Source organism: Lygodium microphyllum, chromosome 8 (genome assembly GCF_053477565.2).
Source record: "Lygodium microphyllum isolate KBCC chromosome 8, Lygodium_microphyllum_v1.1.10, whole genome shotgun sequence".
NCBI classification, from domain to species: domain Eukaryota; kingdom Viridiplantae; phylum Streptophyta; class Polypodiopsida; order Schizaeales; family Lygodiaceae; genus Lygodium; species Lygodium microphyllum.
In genome coordinates, this window is record NC_141142.1 from 146,838,432 (window position 1) to 146,861,169 (window position 22,738).

The 22,738-nt window shown below is 43.6% G+C and overlaps 1 protein-coding gene across 2 annotated transcripts in view; it reads right to left on the minus strand.

Annotated features, from left to right (window-relative positions):
• LOC148032982 (uncharacterized) overlaps positions 1–21,078 on the minus strand; it is a 43,967-nt gene extending 22,889 nt beyond the window's left edge. The window contains exon 1 of one of the 2 annotated variants that reach the window (XM_087683683.1): positions 20,820–21,078. In XM_087683683.1, the coding sequence (XP_087539809.1) occupies positions 20,820–20,963 (144 nt within the window). In that variant the 5' untranslated portion in view covers positions 20,964–21,078. The remainder of the gene's footprint in view (positions 1–20,819) is intronic. The other variant, XM_087683685.1, reaches the window with a different exon arrangement.
• Between the last annotated feature and the right edge of the window lie 1,660 nt (positions 21,079–22,738).

Consider the following 22,738-nt stretch of genomic DNA (forward strand, 5'->3'; position numbering starts at 1 on the left):
ACAACCCTAAGATTTAAGGATTGTACTTTGTCCTTGCACCTTACACTTTAGATTATTGCTTTTTGGGTGTCCTAGTCTCACACTCTACACTGTCTACTCCACTCTCAACTGAGCTTTGATCTCTTCCTGTTCTCACACTATCCAAGAAAAAAGGCTGGTTTTATGGTTCCATTGTTGGGATACCACTCCCTTGATTTGATGGGCACATTGGGCCTTGCACAAAGAGTCAAAAGATGACGTACCAGTGAGATAGTAGGGTTTGCAGGGAGAAACACGGAGTAAACTTGACAAACATGGAGAAGAGAAGAAAAGAGAGAAGAAACTCTAATGAATGGAATGATGAAGTTATGAATCATGGAGTGAATGTGATACAAGGGAACAAGGGTGTCATAGCACAAGGAAGATGATAAAGACAGCCACAAACCATGAACCACAATGTCCTCCTAAAGGGGTGTGAGGGCAGTGGAGAGGCTGGAGAGAAAAGGTGACAGACTGAATGAATCAACCATAAGGAATGAATGAGTGGCCTATAAATAGGCACAATCAATCTAGGATGGCGCCCCTTTTTGGGGCTGCAAATCTTAAAGGCAAACCACGGAAATGCAAAAACGCAAACCGCGGGTGAAGGGTTTCTCAACACCCCCTCTCAGGCCCAAAAAGGGAAAAAAGAGAAGAGTGAGGTGGAGATGGAATGCTACATGCTAAAGAATGCTCATGCAGCAAGTGCCACTTGGAGAGTGTCCCTCATGGGCAAATTGTTCACTTTGCCCAAGCCCCCTAATACAAAGATAAAGAAAACATGCAATGCATAGGAGAAATGTTGGACTTTGTGTGGTGTCGAGAACCATAAGGATATGCTCGTACTCGATCTTGGGGGTTGGCTTCATGCTGACCAAGTAACCAAGGCAAGAAGAAGAGGAGGAAGAAGATGTAGACAGAGTGAGTTGGAGAACCTAAAAGGTAACCTACAGTAAAGAACGGTAGACAGAGTGAGTTGGAGAACCCGAAACTCAACCTCAAGAGAGAAGCCACTAGCTCCGTGCATCCATGCAAGAAGAAATAAGAAAGCCTCATCGCCAAGTCGCAGCTGAATCTCCAAGGCCCTGATCTAGGTAGATCCTCAAGATCCTGGGTATCAATAAGTGAGATGACCGCTGAAAGGAAGCCACCCCATCCAAGAGTAGAGGAAGAAGATAAAAGACCTCCACCAAGGTGTGCGAATGATTAAGCGGTGAGTGGGGACCTCCTTTGAAACTGGAGGAATAGGAGCCCTCTCTGAAGTCACAGTAGATGTAGATGCCCCCTTGGAGGGCAAAGAAAGATCATCCCCCTCCAAATCCCCCTCTGAGGTAGATAGGGACTCCGAAATGTCTAAGGATGAAGGAAGTGCTGCCGATCGTGTCAAAGAAGGTATTTGGGATGGTGAAGAACGCCCAACGTTAGCCTCTCAAACCTAAGTAGGCGAGGATGAAGGATGGAGCTCAGACTGAGCAATGAGTTGGCAACAGTCACTGCTTCTCAATGGAGCCGACCGGAAAGTCGAAGAAGAGGAAGGAGTCGAGCAACTACTATCTCTCGAAGGAGCCGACTAATGAGGAGACGGTATCAAACAATCACTCTCTCGATGGAGCAGACTACAGAACCACGGGCCGTGGTAACCACTATACCCAAAAATAGGTGGAAGAAGATTGCGGCTGGCATTGTAACCATCTCCAGGAGGTCATAGCGCCAATCGATCCTCCATGTGCTCGAAAGGACTTGGTGCGCATCGAATGTATCTTAATGCCTTGAGCATAGTACTCTGATAGCCAGTGCACAACAATCTCTGTGGCCCAGAAAGGAGAGGTGACATAAGGAGTGCTTGGTGGAAGATGCATATACTCCGGGGGGTGGGGAGCAAAGGTCGAAGTTCGCAAGCATCAATAGTATGTCCGGTGATGCCATAGTAGGAGCATCCAATAGTCTGGTCGTCTGTTGGTAAAGAAGCCACGGGTACAAATGTACCTTGCTAAAGAAGGAAAAGGTTAGCCACGAACCATGAATTGCAATGTCCACCTGAAGGGTTGGGAGGGCCAATGGAAGGGCTGAAAGTGAGCTGCCACTGAAAGGAGGATGCTACCAGTAGTAAGAAGTTGCAACCATTAGAAAAACATAGGAGAGGAGAGAGGAAGACTAAAAACGTAGGTGAGGAGATAGAAAGACTAAAAACGCAGAAAAAAACCAGCAATAGCAGTCAACATGCTAAAATCAGCTCCGAACAGTGTGTGATAGGCTGAAAACAGGCGCTAGATTGTTGTAGACAACAATGGCCAGCTTAGACCATGATGTCCTCTATGTCCGAGGTGTGGGCAACAGTCGAAATACTTGAAATCCACAAAAACGAAATTGTTTTTTAAATGGATAGTGATCAACAACAATCGCTTTGTTGTAAACAACTCGAAACTATGGGTGAAAGAACGGAAACAGGTGCCAAACTGTAGATGATAGCAAGGGACAATTGAAAACACCTGAAACCTGCAAAAACGAGATTTTGATGTAGTGGAAGAATAAGAGAAGTGGATGTTGAACCCGCCACCGGTCTTTGTTGTCGCGGGAGTGGAGGATCTTTGCCACTGTTTGAGCAGATCCAACTCTGATACCATATCAAAAGATGACGTACCAGCGAGACAGTAGGGTTTTGCGGGGAGGAACACTAAGTGAACTCGGCAAACATGGAGAACAGAGAAAAAACTCTGATGAATGAAATGATGAAGTTTTGAATCATGGAGTAAATGTGATACAAGGGAACAAGGGTGCCGTAGCACAAGAAAGATGATAAAGACAGCCACGAACCATGAATCACAATGTCCTCCTAAAGGGGTGTGAGAGCAATGAAGAGACTGGAGAGAAGAGGTAACGGACTGAATGAATCAACCGTAAGGAATGAATGAGAGAGTGCCCTATAAATGACACAGTGAGTCTAGGATGGCACCCCTTTTTGGGGCTACAAACCCTAAAAGCAAAACACAGAAATGCAAAAACACAACCTGTCGGGTGAAGGGTTTCTCAACACAAAGTAGCATGTTTGGTAACGCATTTGTGTCAAATGCTTATGGGGCTTAAGGAATGAGTGCTAGTCATGTAAATGGTCCATTTGATATTGGTTTTAATGTAAATTCAACACATGCACCCTTTTTGCAGCAGCTCGTAGATGACAACTTGATACTAAAAGGGGTAGCAACGGACTATCATGAGGGTGGAAAAGTAGTGAGGTTTGAGTCCTTCAGTGGTGCACAAGATAGGCTAAAGCTTTGACTTTCATTTAATAATTTCATGTAGCATATTCAAGGAAACTTTAGAGAGTCCTCAAAGATTCAAAAGGCAACCACTTTCTTGAAGGGGAATGCATTACAATGGTGGTCCATTCTTTTGATACAAGGTACAGCACCATCAACGTGGGTACAATTCAAGTAAATGTTTGCATTGAATTGGTTGACTGGTATCTTTGAGGTGGACATCATGACAGCTTGGAATAAGCTAGATGCTAAGGAATGTAAGAATTTGGAGCAATACAATAAGAAGTTTTGGAATGCACTGCCGCCCATCAATTCTTATCGCCCCATACTCCTTTATGAGAAAGCGGAAAAAAATCTTTGTGGGTTGCATAAGGAAATAACAGAAATTTGCAGAAAATCCATCATCTCTAGTATGTATCAGCTCATAGAGGTTGTTGCAGTAATTTCTCTGGGTAATCCATGTGGATTTAGTCCGTAGAGCAAGCGTCAGAGAGAGCACAAGTGCCACATGGCACAGTTGGCCAGTTTGTTGCAATCGCATAGTGCATTCGAACAGCTACTATCCAATCAGCTGCATCCAGCTGATCTACATTATTTTTGGCATTTTTCTTGGTCTATTTATTGGCCCTAATTTCAGTAGTCTCGAATAGTTGTTTTCACAGTTTTCAAGTTGTAGACTGTTGAGATTGTCCTCGGGGTTGACGCAAATTGAGATCTTCAAGGTAGAGACATAAGCAGATACTCTCTCTGCACCCGTGTATATTTCTATATCCTTAGATAGCATTCTTCATTGCAAACTTTCTGCATTTCACTGTCTCTTTCTCTCTTTCTTGTCTCTGTGTTCACTCCTTGTCTTGCTCATTTGCTTCTGCATTGCTTCACTCTAGCAAATAGGTGGTACCTTCTTGCCATTCTCAACCACCTCAAATGGAGCTTTGTCTGTGGATCTATGCACTGTGTTGTTGTAAACAAACTCAACCAAGGACAAATATTGCTTCCACTGTGTCTTGTGGTCTAAAACATAGCACCTCAAAAGATCTAACACTATGGAATTTGCTTCCTCAGATCGACCATCTATCTACGGATGAAAGGATGATGAGAATTTCAACGTGGTACCCATATTCTCAAACAACCCCTACCAAAATAAACTAGTCACTCAAGGGTCTCAAATTTCAATCACCAATAATCGACTTTGGTATACCATGATACTTAAAGATGTGCTCCAAAAACAATTATACCACATGATCATCTGTTATTTTCTTCCTCGTCAGAATGAAATGAGCTTGTTTGCTAAACCTGCAAATGATAGTTAATATCCCATCATTCCCTATAAGTGTCCTAGAAAGCTCAAAAATAAAGTCCATTGCAATGCTCTGTCAAGGCCTATCTAGAATAAGCAAGGGCAACAAACCTGACATCTTTTGCCTAACATGCTTTACCTTTTGGCATACGATGCATGTCCTAACAAACTCTTCTATATCATGCCTCAAAGCTGGCCAATAAAAGAAATGCTCTATTGCCTTGACCATGGCGTCAATACCTCTGTGTCTTGCATACAAAGAAACATGACTTTCAATGATAACTCTAGGTCTTAATTGCTTTGTGACACACAGTCGTCCATGCATCATCAAAAATCCATCTCTTAGCAAAAATTGCTCATGCCGATCATAAACAATAGCAAAGTTTGAAAGCCACAACATTTTTTTAACCATCAATACGTACGATCTGAAAATGAAACATAAAGAGAAAATTTGCCCATCTCATATGCTTCTTTGACAACTTTGTCTGCGTCAAAAAGAACCTCAAAGTTTGATGGTCTATTTGCATTGTAAAATCAGCTCCCAACAAATAATGTTTCCGCATACACACTACATGAATTACAGCCAAGAGCTCTTTCTCATTGACCTGCAAATTCTTTTCTACACCGCAAACAATCCGACTCTCATAAGCCACAACTCAGTCGTCCTGCATAAGAACAGCCCCAATGTTGCTACCACAAGCATCACACTGAACTACAAATAACTTCTTTAGATCGAACAACACAAGCACAAGATCTAAAGTCATCTTTTCCTTTAACTTTTCAAATGCTAAAGTTTCCACTATTGTTTATCTAAATGGCACATCCTTTTTCTGCAAAGCATGCAACGGAGATACAATTTTAGCAAACCTACTGAAAACATAAACCCAAGAAGATGCAAATCTCATGCACATTTCTCAAAGGTAGCCATGATCGTATTGCCTCAACCTTTGTGGGGTCCATGCGAATACCATCAGCCGATACAATATGCCCCAAAAAGTGGATTTCATGCAAGAAAATTTCACTTTTCTTGTTATTGATAACCAACCTATACTCACATAGTTTATCGAGCACAATGTCCATATGTCTTCTATGCTCTGTGTCGTTCTTTGAATAGACAATCATGTCATCAAAGAAAGTGCCCACAAATCCTCTACGTGGCTTAAAGATGCAATCCATCATCCGACAAACAATGACCTCAACATTCGTAAGTCCAAAAGGCATGACAAGAAACTCATACAATCCAAAAGATGTCCTGAAAGCTATCTTAGGCACATCTTCTGGTCTAATGCGTATCTGATGATACCCACTTTCCAAATCTATACGATTGAATAAGGCTGCCCCCTACAATCTATCCATAAATATCATCAACCCGAGGAATCAGAAAGCAATTCTTTATCGTGATCTTGTTCAGAGCACAATAATCAATGCAAATACGTCATGAACCATCTTTTTTCTCCACCAAAGGCACTAGACAACAAAAAGGAGATAAGCTGGGCTGAATTAGCCCTTTTTCTAATAGCTCATTCCCTTTGACTCATAATCTCCTCTTGTTGGGCTCCACTAACTCTGTAGGGCGGCTTATTAGGTAGGCTACTTCTATGGATAAGATCTATGCCATGATCTTCTAGCCTTTCAGGCAATAGCTGCCCTAAAAGTGATTGTGAGAAGCAATCAACAAACATTTTCAAAAATGATATACAATCCTTCTCTAACTTAGACATGTTTCCAACATTCTCACTATCATCTTTATTCTTAATAAAAACCAAGTATGCTGAAAGATGATTTTTCATTACTTTACAAATGACAGCTGCAGATACAACAGGGACAAATTCACATTTCATTTTTACATCAAGTGTGAGTGCTTTTCCCTAATGTTGGAAAAGTGATCTTTTTTGCACAAGAATCAATCACTACATGCATATGATGACACCATGGCATACCAAGCATAGTTACCTGGAACGGGGAATGGGAACGGAAACGGGACCCCCTGGAACGGGGGGAACGTCCAAGGTCGAGGAACGGAAACGGGGGGAACGGCACATGTCTTAAGTGCCCCAAATATGCCCTGCATGACCCAAACTGCCCCAAACAATGTCCCTCTAATTGCCCCAATACCCGTCAATGCATGAAATGGACCCAAATGTCCCAACATTGACTCGATTACCCCCATAGCTCCAAATTGCCCCAATTATCCCAATTTCCCTTGAAATTAGACAATATAAATGGATGAATACCTTGGAATTGAGGATCGGCTGAAATTTGATTCTAATTTGCAAGAGTTGATAATGCATCAAATTTGAACTTTGCATGGACTCCTAATTAGATTGTGGGTTGTCTTAACACTTTGAATCTTCAACCCGAGAGAGAGAGAGAGAGAGAGAGAGATTAGTGTGTGCACATTAAACAATAAGGACTATGACCCAAGTTTTTTTTAAAAAAACAAGAAAAAATGTCAATTTTCAGTAAACAGGCCTGGAACGGCCGTTCCAAACAGGGAACCGCAGGGAGAACGGCAGGGAACGGCAGGGAACGGTAGAGAACGGCAGGGGGAACGGCAGGGAACGTTCCCTAGCCGTTCCACCTCCTTGGAGGGTTTGGAACGCGTTAGGCCGTTCCTACAGGCCGGAACAGCCGTTCCCTGTTTCTATGATACCAAGCAATACATCACAACCCTCCAGTGAAGCAATGAAAGACTCTTCGTCGTCCATATATCCCAGTATATGCAACCAAAGCTTTCCAATGACCGGTGTGACAGATTTTGCATGGCCTTTACATGCCATTCCAACTCCCTCCATGAGTCTCATCTCATCTTCTCTAATGCCTAGACAAGTTGCCATGTGTCATGAGAACATGTATTTTTGAAACCTTACTTAACATGTGGATTAATTTTTAATCACATAATTAAGTAAATGTTGCACATGTGAGGTGCAACTAGGGTTAGAATAAATTTACGAGCTCGAGACCCCAAAAAATCACGAGATGTCAAAGGCAAAAGTTGTTATAAGTTATGTTGCATAGGTACTTGGTGGTATCTGGTGTCAATTGTTGGCCTAAGTCATTCATTTGGCCATAAATGTTAGTTGAAGACACTAGAGATGTGGCGTTTAATGATACCTAACGACAATCTAATGGTCAAAGATGGCACAAAGAGACTCGGGAGTGGAAGATGCCTAGCCAGTTTAATTATTGGCCAATCTAATTATTTTTCTGGGCACCAAAATTATTATTAAATTAATTTTCAATAACTAAAGTCTAAAAATTAATATTTAATGATGGATAATGTTGGAAAAACCATTTGGGAAGGCTACAACTTGGAATACTTACCCATACAGGCTGATAAAAGACTGAAGAAGAGGAAGAAATAAGATCATTCTTGCTGTAGTAAAGGTGGGAGAGCTATGAACAGCCATGGCCAGCCTATTTTCAACCATTGTAGCCAGTCACGAGTGAGTTTTGAGGAGGCGATTGCAAATTCGAATACTCCACAGCTGCACAATTGCATCCAGGTATAAGGTGACAGCTGATTTGAATGTCTCAGCTATAGGCGACAGCATTTAATGTTGTTGTGGCAAGGCTGCAGTTGCATTTGACTGATTTTAAGTCATTCTTCGCGACAAAACTCTGAATTTTCTCTCTCTATATCTTTCTCTCTCATCTCCCAACCATTTCACAACCTTGCCCCGAAGATCTCAGCATTTGGATCCTTGGAGGCTGAGAAATCGCAAATTTCTTTGCATAAATCCTAATTTACAATAGAAATTAGGCATTAGCAACAACCTTGAGAAGCGTGTCAAAAATTGAAAGCTCCAAGACTTGGATTTTTCAGGGTTGAAGGTGAATTTCAACTAAATTCAGGTGGAGAACAAGCCAACCATTGAATTTGGGCCATTTCCATCGTCTATCAATTGGGTGAAGGCCAATTAAGTGCCTGAATCAAAGGGCACAATAGATTGAAGACTTGCTTGTCAATTTGGACAGCAAGGGTTTTTGGATTGCGAAGGGGATCGAGAGAATCCCATTGTAAATCAACTTCTTCTTCAATAAAGCTAAAGAAATACCGAAAGGAGCGCCAATTTTGGAGTCAATCGTGTGTGCATTGTCCAAGATCAGTAGGTAAATTTGTATTTTCAGATTTGCATTTATTGTTTGCTGCTGTAATTAAGTTGTAATTAGGGTTTTACCACCCATCCACGAAAGGAAGGCTGGTTTCAGCCATGCCTACAGAGATGAAGTTGGCTTGTGCATCATTATCAAAGAAAATCGATGCATGTTGATCTCTAATTTTGCCCCATGTCCTACACAACTCAGTAACATCATCATTGGGCTGATCACTAACAACATCAAGCACCAATCCCACTGATGTTTTGGGCTTCTTTCCTTTAGAATCTCCCTGATTTTCTGATTTTCCATTTTGCTGCCTATTGGGACAATCCCTTGAAATGTAACCCTCGTGTTCACAAATAAAACATTTATTTACAGCCATCAATTCCCTACATTGTGCAAATATTTTTTAGCCCTTTCTTTGATGTTTTGGCCTATTTTCAAGTTGATTTTCAGGTCTCCCCCTTTTCTCAGCCTTAAACTACTCCTTTAATTCAGTGTCTCCACACTCTCTAGAAAGCCTCGATCCTTCCCACGTAACAAAGCATTGAGTGTAGCAACACTCCCTATCAGTCGAGACATGCCAAACACGGTGGTTTTAATACAAAAATCCCTAATTCCTTTGAACAGCCCACAAAAATATTTTTCCACTTGCTCATAAAGGGATACGAGACGATAAGAAGTAATAGATAGTAACGCATCCCAAAACTTCTTATTATATTGCTCCAAATTCTTACATTCCTTAGCATTCAGTTTATTCCAAGCTATAATGATGTCCACCTCAAAGGTACTTGTCAACCAATTCAATGCAAATATTTGCTTGAATTGTACGCACATTGGCAATGCTCTACCTTGCATCAAAAGAGTGGACCACCACTGCAATGCATTGCCTTTCAAGAAAGTGGTTGCTTTTCAGATCTTGGAGGACTCTGTGAAGTTCTCCCTTGAATAGATCGCATCAAGCTATTGAATGAAAGTCAAAACTTTCAGCCTATCTTATGCACCATAGAAGGACTCAAATATCATAGATTTTTGTTGTGTCAGAGTGCAATGGAGTGCGAGACAGGAATGAGCAAGAACCGAGCTAAGAGTAAGAGTGAGGGAATCCAAGATGAGTGTGCCAACGTTTTACAGTACACAAAGAATAAAAATGTATTTATATGTTAGAGTACAAATAAGGATGTGTTCACACCCATAAGTTTATACACATGGAGATTAATGGGAGTTTATAGCCGAAGGGACTTTACACCCAACAATCTCCCACTTAAAGGCCTGAAGTAGTACCTCTAAGCTAGTCAACTCCCACTAGTCAAATGCAATGCTCATGCTGAGCCTTTGCAAGACTTTTAGTGAGAACATTTGCAAGGTTATCTTGGGTTTTGACCTTAGTCCATGTGACAAGACCATCATCCAAGACCTATCGAATGAAGTGATACCGAACATTTATGTGTTTGGTACGTGCATAAAACATGGCATTCTTAGCCAAACATACTATACTCTAGCTATCACAACCAAGCACTAGAGTATGTGAAGAAAGGCCAAAATCCTTGACCAAACAACCAAGCCAAATAGCTTCCTTAGAAGCTTCTGTGGCTGAAATATATTCAGTCTCTGTAGTACTCAGTTCTACAATTTCCTACAACCTTGAACACTAAGAAATAGCCCTACCAACCAAAGTAAAGACATACCCACTGGTAGATTTTCTAGTCTCAAGATCTCCTACCATGTTCGAATCATAGAATCCCTGCAACTCTAGTGTGCCCTTTCCATAGCATATACACTTATCTTGTATACCTTTTAAGTATCTAAAAATACATTTCACTCATTCCCAATGTGGTTTGCCAGGGTTAGACATGAATCTACTAACAACTCCCACTGCATGAGCAATGTCTAGACGAGTTGCAACCATGGTGTACATCAAAGAACCACAAGCCGATGCATAAGGTATGCTCTTCATAGCAGTAGCAGTTGCATCATCTTTTGGGCAATCAACTTTGCTAAGCTTTGTATATGGCGGTAAGGCACACCAAGAGACTTAGCATCAACCATATTAAATCTATTAAGTACTTTGCTAATGTACTTGTCCAGGGAGAGAAACAACAAGCACTGCCCTCTATCTCTTTTAATACACATACCCAAAATGTTTTTAGTTGCTCCTAAATCTTTCATTGAGAAGATTGAACTCAGCTGCTTTTAAAAAAATGTAGAGTACTCTTGTGCTTTCTTGCAATCAGCATGTCATCCACATATAAGATCAGTACAATAAGGCTTCCATCATCAGCCTTTTTAGTGAATAAGCAGTGATCTGCATGACTATGTTTGAATCCATGGCTAAGCATAAAAGTATCAAACTTTTTATATCACTATCTTGTTAGAGATCATAGCCTGTTTAGGCAGCTGCACAGTCAGCAGCAGCAGTCGGACCAGCAGCTGCAGTCGGACTGTGCAGTCGGACTGCCACGTGGCAGTCCGACTGCCTGCAGCCGTTTTTACCAGGCTGCGCCCTATTTTTGGCGCCCCGTTCTAGGTGGTTTTTCGCCTATTTATTGTCGACGACTTCAGCAGTCTACCCATTCTTCTCTGTCGCAGATTACAGACCGGTGCCGTGCAGATTTCTGTCTCTGTTCACAGATTTCAGACAGCAGACAGTGCAGACTGCAGCAGACTTCGAGGTGGACAGCAGGTCGCATCGTCGATGTGGAGACACGCAGTCCAGCGCACTGCACCCGTGTATATCTTTGTATTCAGCATTCTTTATACAGCAGATCTTCATTGTACACTGTCTCTTTCTCTCCCTTTTTCTCTCTGCGTTCTCTCTCTCTCAGTCCTACGCTTCCGCACCGCTGCACTCTGACATGGTATCAGAGCAGTGTTTGAGGGCTGACTGAGCGCAGAATCAACCTGAAAAGGAGTTTCCATCGCGACACAAATTTGCGTTTTTTGCGTTTAAGGGCAGACAGGAGGGCTGCGCCTTGGAACAAGGCTGAAACGAGTGTGGGCGCACAGGAAAGGAGTACAGGTGGTGGATTTGCTGCTGTTTACTGCTGTTTGACGCGGAGGAAGTTTGAGTTTTCAACCTAAAAGTGCTGGTTTTGCTTTTTCATCGCCTCCGGCGGGTGAAGAAGCTTCGGGACGCGGAAGAGCCTTAGCAGGCTGAGTTTACTCAGTCAGAGGGGGCTGCTTTTGTGTTTGAGAAGGCATTGCAGGTGAAGATGTCTACAAAGATGGACTTGGAGTTCCAGGCGATTATGGACCGGAAGGTGCCTGTCTTACCGGCTCTTCCTACAGATCAGAAGCTCGACGGCGACAACTACCGCATTTGGCGCGTTATGATGTTGGCCATTCTTGAGTCCTATGATTTGGCGGAGTTGGTACAGGAAGATATTGACCGGCCTTCGGTAAGAGATGAGTCCAAACTCTCTTCCGATGCTCGTGCGGAGTTGGCCAGGGCCCAGTCTCATTGGGACAAACTGAATGCCAGGATTCGATCCTTTCTCTTTCTATCATGCACTACAGCCGTGACCGCTCACATCGAGCACTTGACGGTGGCTCGTGAGATATGGCTGGAGCTTGATCAAATGTACAATCGGATGACCCTGATGAAGAGGGTTTCTTTGGAGGTACAGATGCGGACCTTGTCCGTCAATAAGTCTTCTTCGCTAAGGGAACACATTAACAAGCTAAGGCAGCTACAGATGCAGGTTCAGAATGTGGGGAAGCCAATTTCCTCCGAAGACATGGCGATCACACTCTTGTCCCAGTTGCCGCCACGATTCGGTACATTTTACTCTGCCCTTATTGCTTCGGGGCGAGAGTCTACTCTTCGGTGGGAAGAGTTGGTTCCTATGGTCTTGGACCAAGAGGAACAGTTAAAGGGACAGAATGCTTCCAAGACGGAGGCGTTGACAGGTCAAGCCTCTCAGAAGAAGGGGAAGGACCAAAAGAAGAAGAAGGGGGATAACAAGTCCAAGAAGGACAAGGACAAAGACTCCACATGCCATATTTGTGGAAAGACTGGCCATTGGAAGAAGGATTGCCCTGACAAAGACTCGAAGGACACCAAGAAGAAAGAAACCAAGGATTCTGGAGTGGTGGCTGCACCCTCATCAGCTGCATTTCTACATTTAGTTGTCATTGAGGACGCTTCACCGAATGCTTCTAATGCTGCGATGGCGGCTCCCCAATCTCGAGAGTGGATTATTGATAGTGGTGCCTCACGGCACATGACTCCTTCATCAGATGGTGTTGCCCAGCTGCGACCTTCGCGTGGGCAGGTTCTCATTGGAGACAGCTCTTCAGTTTCTATTGCAGGTCGGGGTAAGATGCAGCTTATTCCGGATGGACGAGGTGACACCCATACCTCAGAGGTTTTGCATGTACCAGGATTAGGGTACCATCTCCTTTCAGTTCATAAGATTTGCTCCCTTGGTCTTTTGGTGGAATTTGACAGTTCTACTGTGCGAGTCCTTGATCGTGAATCGAGGAAGGTTCTATCATCTGGATATGAGGAGAACGGCATTTACAAACTGAAGTCTTCCACTGCCCTCTCTTCTCTTCTTCTTACCTCACAGTCACAGTCTGAATTATGGCATGCTCGGTTTGGTCACCTAAACTATGACTATCTTCGGAAGGCGTCACGTGGACAGCTTGTTCGAGGGTTGCCGGATATAGTGGTGAGCCAGCATCCATGTGTCTCCTGCATACGGGGGAAGCAGCATCGGGATGCCATTCCCCACACAACTTCGCGGCGGTCTACTTCACCGATGGAGCTAGTATCTACGGATCTATGTGGCCCTATGAGGAATGAGTCCCTGCGTGGGAGCTCGTACTTCATGCTGATCGTGGATGACTATAGCAGGATAACATGGGCCTATTTTTTGACACTAAAATCAGAAGCTTTCTCGCACTTCAAGGATTGGCTTCTCTTTGAGGAGAACCGATCAGGCCGGAAGTTGAAGACCTTGCGATCCGACAAGGGAGGTGAATTTGTGTCTAATGAATTTGCTCGGTTTTGTGCAGATAGAGGAATTCACCAGGAGTTTGCCAATACCAATACTCCTCAAGAAAATGGTATTCTAGAACGGAAGAACCGCAGTGTGATCGAGATGGCGCGCACCATGATGGAGCACCGACAGACCCCTCAGGTTCTGTGGGCCGAGACTGTGGCTACTGCAGTCCACATCCTTAATCGATCCCCTACTTCGGCCGTGGAAGGGATGACTCCATTTGAGGCTTATTTTGGGACGAAGCCAGATGTTTCTTACTTTCGGGTCTTTGGGTGTGATGCCTATGTTCACATTCCCAAGGCTCACCGTGACAAATTTGAAGCGGCTTCCCGAAAACAGGTATTTGTTGGCTATAGCTCTCAGTCCCAAGGCTACCGACTGTATGATCCCGTCAAGCGGGATGTATATACTAGCCGTGATGTGCGGTTTGTGGAGGTTCCGACTTCTTCAACGGGTGAGGAGCATCCCGTTCTTGGAGATCCAGGGGAGAGTTTGGCTCCTTCTACAGTTCCACTGGAGCCTGTGCCGTTTGATTATGATTCTGTTTCTGACACAGAATCTACTGTTCCACCGGATCCTTCTGAGGAGTTACCACCGGTGGACATTCCAGAGTCTTCTACTGATGGAGAACGACGAGGGGAGGTTCGGCCTCCTCCTCGCTGGGCCCGTGACACACTCCGTGATTCAGGGATCGAGGGGGTTCCTGAGGAGTGGGGACCGCAGGATGGTCCGCGGCGGTCACGGAGGCACCAGGCGCATTCTTCGGAGCTTGTTTGCTCCAATTATTGTTTGATGTCCCGAGTTTTGCAGGATCGAGAGCCCACCTCCGTGAAGGAGGCTTTACAGTCCGCCCCATGGAAGAAAGCTATGGAAGCTGAGTTGGAGGCTATTGAGAGGAATGGCACTTGGTCACTTGTGCCACGCCCCCCGAAGAAGAAGGTGATTGGAGTCAAGTGGGTCTTCAAGACCAAATATCTCAGTGATGGTACTTTGGATAAGCACAAGGCTCGCCTTGTTGCTAAGGGTTTTGCCCAGCGCCCAGGGATTGACTGTCATGACACCTTTGCCCCTACAGCTCGTATGGCAACCATTAGAGCTGTTCTTGCTTTGGCTGGCCATAGGAGATGGCCTGTTTATCAGCTGGATGTGAAGTCGGCCTTCCTGAATGGTGATTTGAAGGAGGAGATCTACGTTGAGCAGCCTCCTGGCTTTGGTTCTTCAGATGGGAAAGTCTACAGGTTGAAGAAGGCCCTGTATGGTCTCAAGCAGGCCCCGCGAGCTTGGAATGAGAAGATTGATTCGTTTCTCCAGACTCAGTTGGGATATCGGCGGTCCAAGGCCGATCCGCAGCTGTATGTTCACACTTCCGAGGATGGTTGTGTGCTGTTTGTATTATATGTTGATGATTTGATTGTCACAGGTGATGATGCACAGCAGGTCAAGGAGACAAAGTCAGCTTTACATCAGACGTTCGAGATGACGGATTTGGGGCTACTCCATTTCTTTTTAGGCCATGAGATTTATCAGTCTCAGAGGGGAATCTTTCTCTCCCAACAGAGATATGTACAGGAGCTCTTGGTGACTTTTGAGATGGAAGATTGTCGGGCCCTCTCTACTCCTATGGATCCGAACTGGAAGGCCACTTTCCATTCAGCTTCTCCTTTGGCGGATGCTTCCCGCTATCGACAGTTGATAGGGTCTTTGATTTGGCTTCTCAACACGAGGGTTGATCTATGTTTTGCTGTTGGGCTCTTGGCAAGGTTCATGAGTGAACCTCAGATGGTGCATTGGCAGGCTGCTCAGAGGATACTTCGGTATCTAAGGGGGACGTCTGATTTGGGGATTCATTACCCCGCAGGGACAGATGGGTCAAATCTTGTACTTGCAGGTTGGAGCGACTCGGATTGGGCTGGTGACGTGGACCACAGACGGTCTACAACAGGTTACTGCTTTACTTTGGGTGCAGGTGTTATTTCATGGAGTAGCAAGAAGCAGCCCACGGTAGCCCTTTCGTCTACTGAGGCGGAGTATCGGGCCGCATCTTCCACTACATGCGAGGTTGTGTGGCTTCGGAGATTGTTGGAGGAGCTTGGGTGCCCCCAGACTCGTCCTACATTGCTGCGATGTGACAATGAGAGTTGCATTGCCTTGGCAAGGAATCCTGTTTTTCATGCCCGGACGAAGCACATTGAGATCCAGTACCACTTCATCCGAGAAAAGCTTCTGGATGCGACCATCACTGTGGAGTATTGCAAGACGGAGGATAATCTTGCGGATTTGTTTACGAAGGCGCTTCCTCAGGCTCTACTTCGGCAACATTCCCGATCCCTCAAGCTTCTGCCCTGTCCAGGCTCTGAGAGGGGGTGTTAGAGACCATAGCCTGTTTAGGCAGCTGCACAGTCAGCAGCAGCAGTCGGACCAGCAGCTGCAGTCGGACTGCCGCGTGGCAGTCCGACTGCCTGCAGCCGTTTTTACCAGGCTGCGCCCTATTTTTGGCGCCCCGTTCTAGGTGGTTTTTCGCCTATTTATTGTCGACAACTTCAGCAGTCTACCCATTCTTCTCTGTCGCAGATTACAGACCGGTGCCGTGCAGATTTCTGTCTCTGTTCACAGATTTCAAACAGCAGACAGTGCAGACTGCAGCAGACTTCGAGGTGGACAGCAGGTCGCATCGTCGAGGTGGAGACACGCAGTCCAGCGCACTGCACCCGTGTATATCTTTGTATTCAGCATTCTTTATACAGCAGATCTTCATTGTACACTGTCTCTTTCTCTCCCTTTTTCTCTCTGCGTTCTCTCTCTCTCAGTCCTACGCTTCCGCACCGCTGCACTCTGACAAGGGGCTTATTTTAGCCCATATAAGATATGTTTCATCTTACAAACTAAATGCTCTTTCCCTGATAGCAAAACCTTCGAGTTGTTTCATGTACAACTCTTCATCTAGGTCACCATGAAGAAAAGCAGTCTTCACATCCATTTGATCCAACTATAAATCCAAGGATGTAGTAAGAGCAAACAAAACACAAAGCGTAGTCATCTTCACCACCAGTGAAAAAACCTCCTGGAAGTCTATGCCTTTCTTCTATGTATAGCCCTTAGCAACCAAACGTGCCTTGTATTTGGGCTTCCTATCAATACATTTCACCTTATAAGCCCATTTATTAGGAATAGCTTTCCTATCCTTGGGCAAAAATGAAGCTCCCATGTGTTATTCACATAGAGAGACTTCATCTCTTCTTGCATAGCAAGCTCCCACTTTCTCTTGTTTTCGCATGACTGTGCCTCTCTAAATGTCAGAGCCTCACCTTCATCAGTCAATAAAATGCAATCCAAAGATGGCTGAAACCTCTGTGGCTGCCTTGTGACACGTGTAGACCTTCTTACCCAATGATCTATATTAATAGGCAATGGGCCTACATCCTCACGTATGTGCACATCATCACCTGGTGGCTGATTTTTAGCATTTTCTTGCTGTAGTAACCTGTTTTCAGCATATTCTTATTATTGTCCTATTCCATCACATGCATCTATTTGCTGTCCATTATCTTGTGGCCGTAGCACAATAGGTTGTTGCTCATTTTCAGTATCAAAAGGGACAGAATCTTCAACTAATGGTTGCTGGATGGCTGGCTATTCATGCTGAAATTTGACCTTCTTTTTGTCAAGATCACTATGTGTAGCATTTTCCAGCAACTTTGCCTCATTAAATACTGCGTACTATCTTCCTGTCCTGAGGAAGCCAAACTCTATAACCCATCTCTCCCTCATCTTCATATCCCATGAAGATGCCCTTGATGGATTTCATGTCTAGTTTAGTCCTCTGATATATAGAAATATGCATAAAGGCATCACAACCAAAGACGCAAAAATGGTCATATGAAGCACGTTTGCCAAACCAAACCTCAAGAATGCCATTTTTCAATGCACGATTGGGAGAGCAATCATATCTTTCAACCATGTCATTTGATGCAAGATTGTAAGGGGCTGTCAACTCCCTCTTAATGCCATGCATCTCACAAAACTTTTTGAATTCATTTGAAACATAATCAGCCCCATTATCCGTTCTTATAGCTTTTAACTTAAGCCCTTTCTGTGTGGTAACAAAAGCATGAAATCTTTTCAAAGCATCCAACGCCTTTTTTTTTCTCTTCAATAGATACACCCATGACTTTCTACTAAAATCATCAATAAAAGTGACAAAGTACCATGCACCCCCATGTGAATTAACATGGTATAGTACACACATCAGAGCACACTAAGTCAAGAGCATTGGACTTCTTAACGACACCAGAGCAATAAGAAGACTTCACATGTTTTCCATACATGCAATCATTACAAAAGTCGAGACCAAAGTCTTTTATATCAAATCTCCCTAAAGAGCAGAGAACCTTTTGCCTTTTTGACTCATATAGCCAAATCTTTTGTGCCAAAGTTCCATCTGTGAATGTACTTCAGCCATAGCCAAAAACTTGCCACGTAATACTTTACAATGCAAATAATACCAAGTCCCCCTTTTGCTACCTTGTACAATCAGCATAAAGCCCTTGTGAACCTTCCAAGATCCACCACCAAAGGTAGTAAAATACCCTCTTGCATCAAGCTGCCCAGCTGACAGTAGACTTTTCTTTATGCCAGGTACATATTTGACATCTTGCAAAATCAACTCTTGACCATTTCCAAGGGCTAAGTGAATGGTACCTACACCCTCTATTTCACAAGCATAATTGTTGCCCAAGTAAACCTTGCCTAGGCAACCTACAATGTAATCAAAAAATGACTCCAAAGAGAGAGTAACATGAAAAGAGGCACCGCTGTCCACTATCCATGATTGAGACAGCCCATCATGAGCTAAAAATAAGGCATCAATTACCTCCTTTTTAGTGATGTGCACATCACCCATTGCTGCCATAACATCTACATCATTACATGCGGCTACAACAAGTCTCTCTCCAATATCAGAGAGCTCTTCAATGACCACACTAGATGCAGCATTTGCCTTTGCAACTTCTTTTGAGGAAGAGTTGTCTCATCATCTTTCTTGTCATCCTCCTTTTTCTTTCCTTGTTGTTTCTTTCTTTCTTGCTCTTTCTTGTAGTAGCGACAATTGGGCTTTTTATGCCCTTTACATCCACATTGATAGTAAGTTGTTCGGAGACATGTTTGGCAGATTGGTCTTGTATGTCCTGAGTGACATAGGTGACATAACACAAAGAGCTGCTATGATTCTTCTCTATTTTCAGGTGGTGCTGTTATGATCAACATCGACGTCAAATACTCTCCGAGGCATCTTGGTGGTGGGCTGGCCACTCACTGCTTGGATATCCATGGTTATTATGGTGGTTCTATGTTGTATAGTTTTTGATTCCCCATCATTGTACTATTGTATTGTATCAGCTCACCCTTGATTTGAGAGAGGGTGTTAGCAGATTAGTCAGCTCAGGGTGAGTCTGTGCTGTAAGGGCTGTGCCAATATTTTTTCTGGCATTTTTTGGTGCCCTTTTTTAGGGCTAGAAAGCATTTAATGCTGGCCGATCGCATTTAATGCTCCCCCCATTTTATACCTGTATATTGTTGGGGCTTCTCCTCCTCTTCAATACTTCAGCCATCATTTGTGGATTCTTATGAGAAGAGAGGAGCCGGTGCCAAGGTGCCCACACAACCAATGACTCACTGTTGTATGGTGTTGTCTCGTGTTCGATATGGATTCCGTTTCCCGGGCATATATCTGAGTTCTCATCTGTATTTGAGTTTATTTTTTCTTGTCTTGTGTTTCAGCAGTTTATTTCAGCATGTTGTTTATGCTTTCATTGCTGCACCACTTCTGACAAGTCCCACCCACATGCATATACCTTCCCCTATAACATACCTATATCTATCCAATCAATTGCACGCCAATGAATTTATATTAGTCAAGATACAACATCCACTTGGATCGATATTGGTCTTGTCGCATTTGCTCTTTTCCTCTTTAAAGGGATCAAGGTGGTACTAAAGAGGCAACATATCCATGGCTGCAAGCACAAATGGAATATGGAGAGTGCACTAGCCATCATTGTATTTTCTTTGAACAAGCTTTTAGAGATGCCACAAACGGCAATGAATATCCATTAAATATGAAAGAATAAGGGCATTTAGACAATGCACATATATGTGCTCAAACTTAAGAGGCATCGAGCAAACATCCTCAATGTATTGAAGATTACTAGCTATGATAATCTCATTTCGCGCCATCTCAAATGACAACATGGTGTCAAGAGGAGATGTGCAAGCAATAGTGTACACACACACACAGAGATTCAAGTGACATCATGGTGTTGAGAAGAGAGAAGCCAATGATAGCATAGTTAGTGAGGAAGGGAGAGACACACACTGTGTGTGTGTGTGTGTGTGAAATAAGAATAGAAGACGACATTTACAAATATGAGACGTCCACCTCTGACCCAACTTGCACATGAGCCATAACACAAGCCATCCTTGCATACAAGGAACCATAAGAGAGTTGGACAGTGAGCTCGCCTCCCATCCATAGACCCAAATGTGCTTGCTCTCAAGACTAAGGCCAGCAGCATAATGGTGCACACTTAGATCACAAGCGCTTATCAGTTCTAGTTTCTAAATAGTCGTGCTTTTTAAGAAATAAAGTGAGTGAGATCCCTGACTTGCATATGCGAAAATATACAGCTCAAGGCTGCCCTCTCATTCTAAATATCATCCCTGTATCACATGCGGTCAATCACTCACCCTCTGGTCCTCTCCGCTTCCCTACACACCTCGTTTCCAGCATAAATGCAACCTACTATTTCTCACGCTTGAGGAAACTGCCATTTGAATTAGCAGTAGCAGTTTGGTGTTTCAGGTTCCCATTTATCTTACATAAAAACAAGGGAATCTTCATAGCCGCATACCAAGCATCGATATTACTCCAAATCACTAAGAAGGCCCTTAGAAAATTCCCGCTCTTTCACGTTTCTTGCTTAAAGACCAGGCTCGTGCTAGCAGTTTCAGTTGTGACTATCTTTGTACAGCTTCAAAATGAAGGTTTTCAGAATTCGCATGCTCTCTCGCTTACTACTCTTGAGAAGCATGTGATGCATCGCTGTTTTGCGGGGCGGCAGGTGAAATGGAGACTCAACTGACCTGGTGGCAGAAAAACTGAGAAACCGAGTGCTCAGCAGCACAGACGAGGGCGGGGCGGGGCGGGGCCGGGCGGGGCTGCCGTTTGCTGTTCTTTGTTCCAAGACTGCAGAGTCCGGGTCTGGAAGGCCGTAAGCTCAACAACATTCAAAGCAAAACTTGATACAATTCTGCTAGCCTTAGGCTAGTTGCACACCGCGGTTCCCATGCCTACCCAGCTCAAAGAACTAACAAACCGGCACCGGCGGGCGCAAGTTCATTACACACTAAGGGCCGTTACACACTCGCCCCCCAAGTGTGGGCTTCCGAGCCAATAAGAAGGGGCCAAAAGGTCAAAAGGGCACCCCCCCTCTTACACACCGGGGGCGCCCGGCAGCTCCAACAGGAGGGGTATTGAATGCTCCCCCCACCCTGTTTCGGCGTTCTGCAAGGCATGGGACCTCCCCCGTCCAATTCTATCCACAGGGCCTAGGGTGGTCGGGTCCCTCCATCATGCTTGCCAATCAACTCCTACGTGCTGGGTCCCTCCCTCTCTTTCCCGTTGCATGGGAGCAGTTGTTCATCTCTATTGCTGTATAAACATTGTTTGGGGTCGCCATGCCTATGTTCATCTCTCTCATCAAGTGGAAACCCATCTCTATTGCATGTGCAATCCATCCATGCATGTGATTTATTTGCATGCTAATGCCTGGCTTCCTTTTTTCTGGTTGCAGGTGCTTGTAGCTATGGTCTCATCTATCACAGGTGCTTGCAGGCTACGATCTCACTCATCTATCACACGTATACTCTCTCTCTCTAGTTGCAAGTGCTTGTAGCTATGGTCTCATCTTTCACAAGTGCTTGTAGGCTATGATCTTACTCATCTATCACACATATACTCTCTCTCTCTCTCTCTCTCTCTCTCTCTCTCTCTCTCTCTCTCTCTCTCTCTCTCTCATGCACCATGCATCAATGTTCTGAATCCCTCTAAGCATCCATTTCAAGAAAATAATAGGAAACCATTTTGTAATGAATGTAATAGAGAATACATGAATTACACTTCTGTTATTCACTGAATTCAAGACATGTAAATATTTGATTATGTTATTCACTTCTGAATATTTGATTTTGAATTCATGTAATAGTGAGAATACATGAATTACACTTCTGTTATTCACTGAATTTAGGACATGTAAATATTTGATTTTGTTATTCACTTCTGAATATTTGAATTTTGAATTCACGTAATAGTGAGAATACATGAATTACACTTCCGTTATTCACTAAATTTAGGACATGTAAATATTTGTAAATACATGAATTACACTTCTATTATTCACTAAATTACCATCATGGATTGATGAATTGGACATGTTAAAATTCATTGAATTGCTACCAACATCATGGACTAATTGCTACCACCATCATGGACATGTAAATATTCACTTTTGTTATTCACTGAATTTAGGACATATAAATATTTGATTCCGGATTGCTACCACCATCATGGATTGAATTGGACAAGTAAATATTCATCGAATTGCTACTACCATCTTGGATTGATTGCTACCACCATCATGGACATGTAATTATTCAATGCATCAATCTATAAATTTAGGACATGTAGATATTTGATTCTGGATTGCTACCACCATCATGGACTGAATTGGATGTGTAAATATTCATTTAATTGCTGCCACCATCATGGACATGTAAATATGCACTGAATTGCTTCTATGCACCATGTGTTAAACATGTCTAATATTGTCTAAATCATGTCAAAGTGGTTAGATATGGTAGTTCCTTTGAATGTATCAAGAAGGCACATACCATAGGGATTGGATTGAATGCATCCCTTAAGTCCAATTTGTCTTCTTTACTGGCAAAGATCTTTTGACTCATTGATAAGCTCATTTGAATATGTATACACTAAGGCCTTTTTT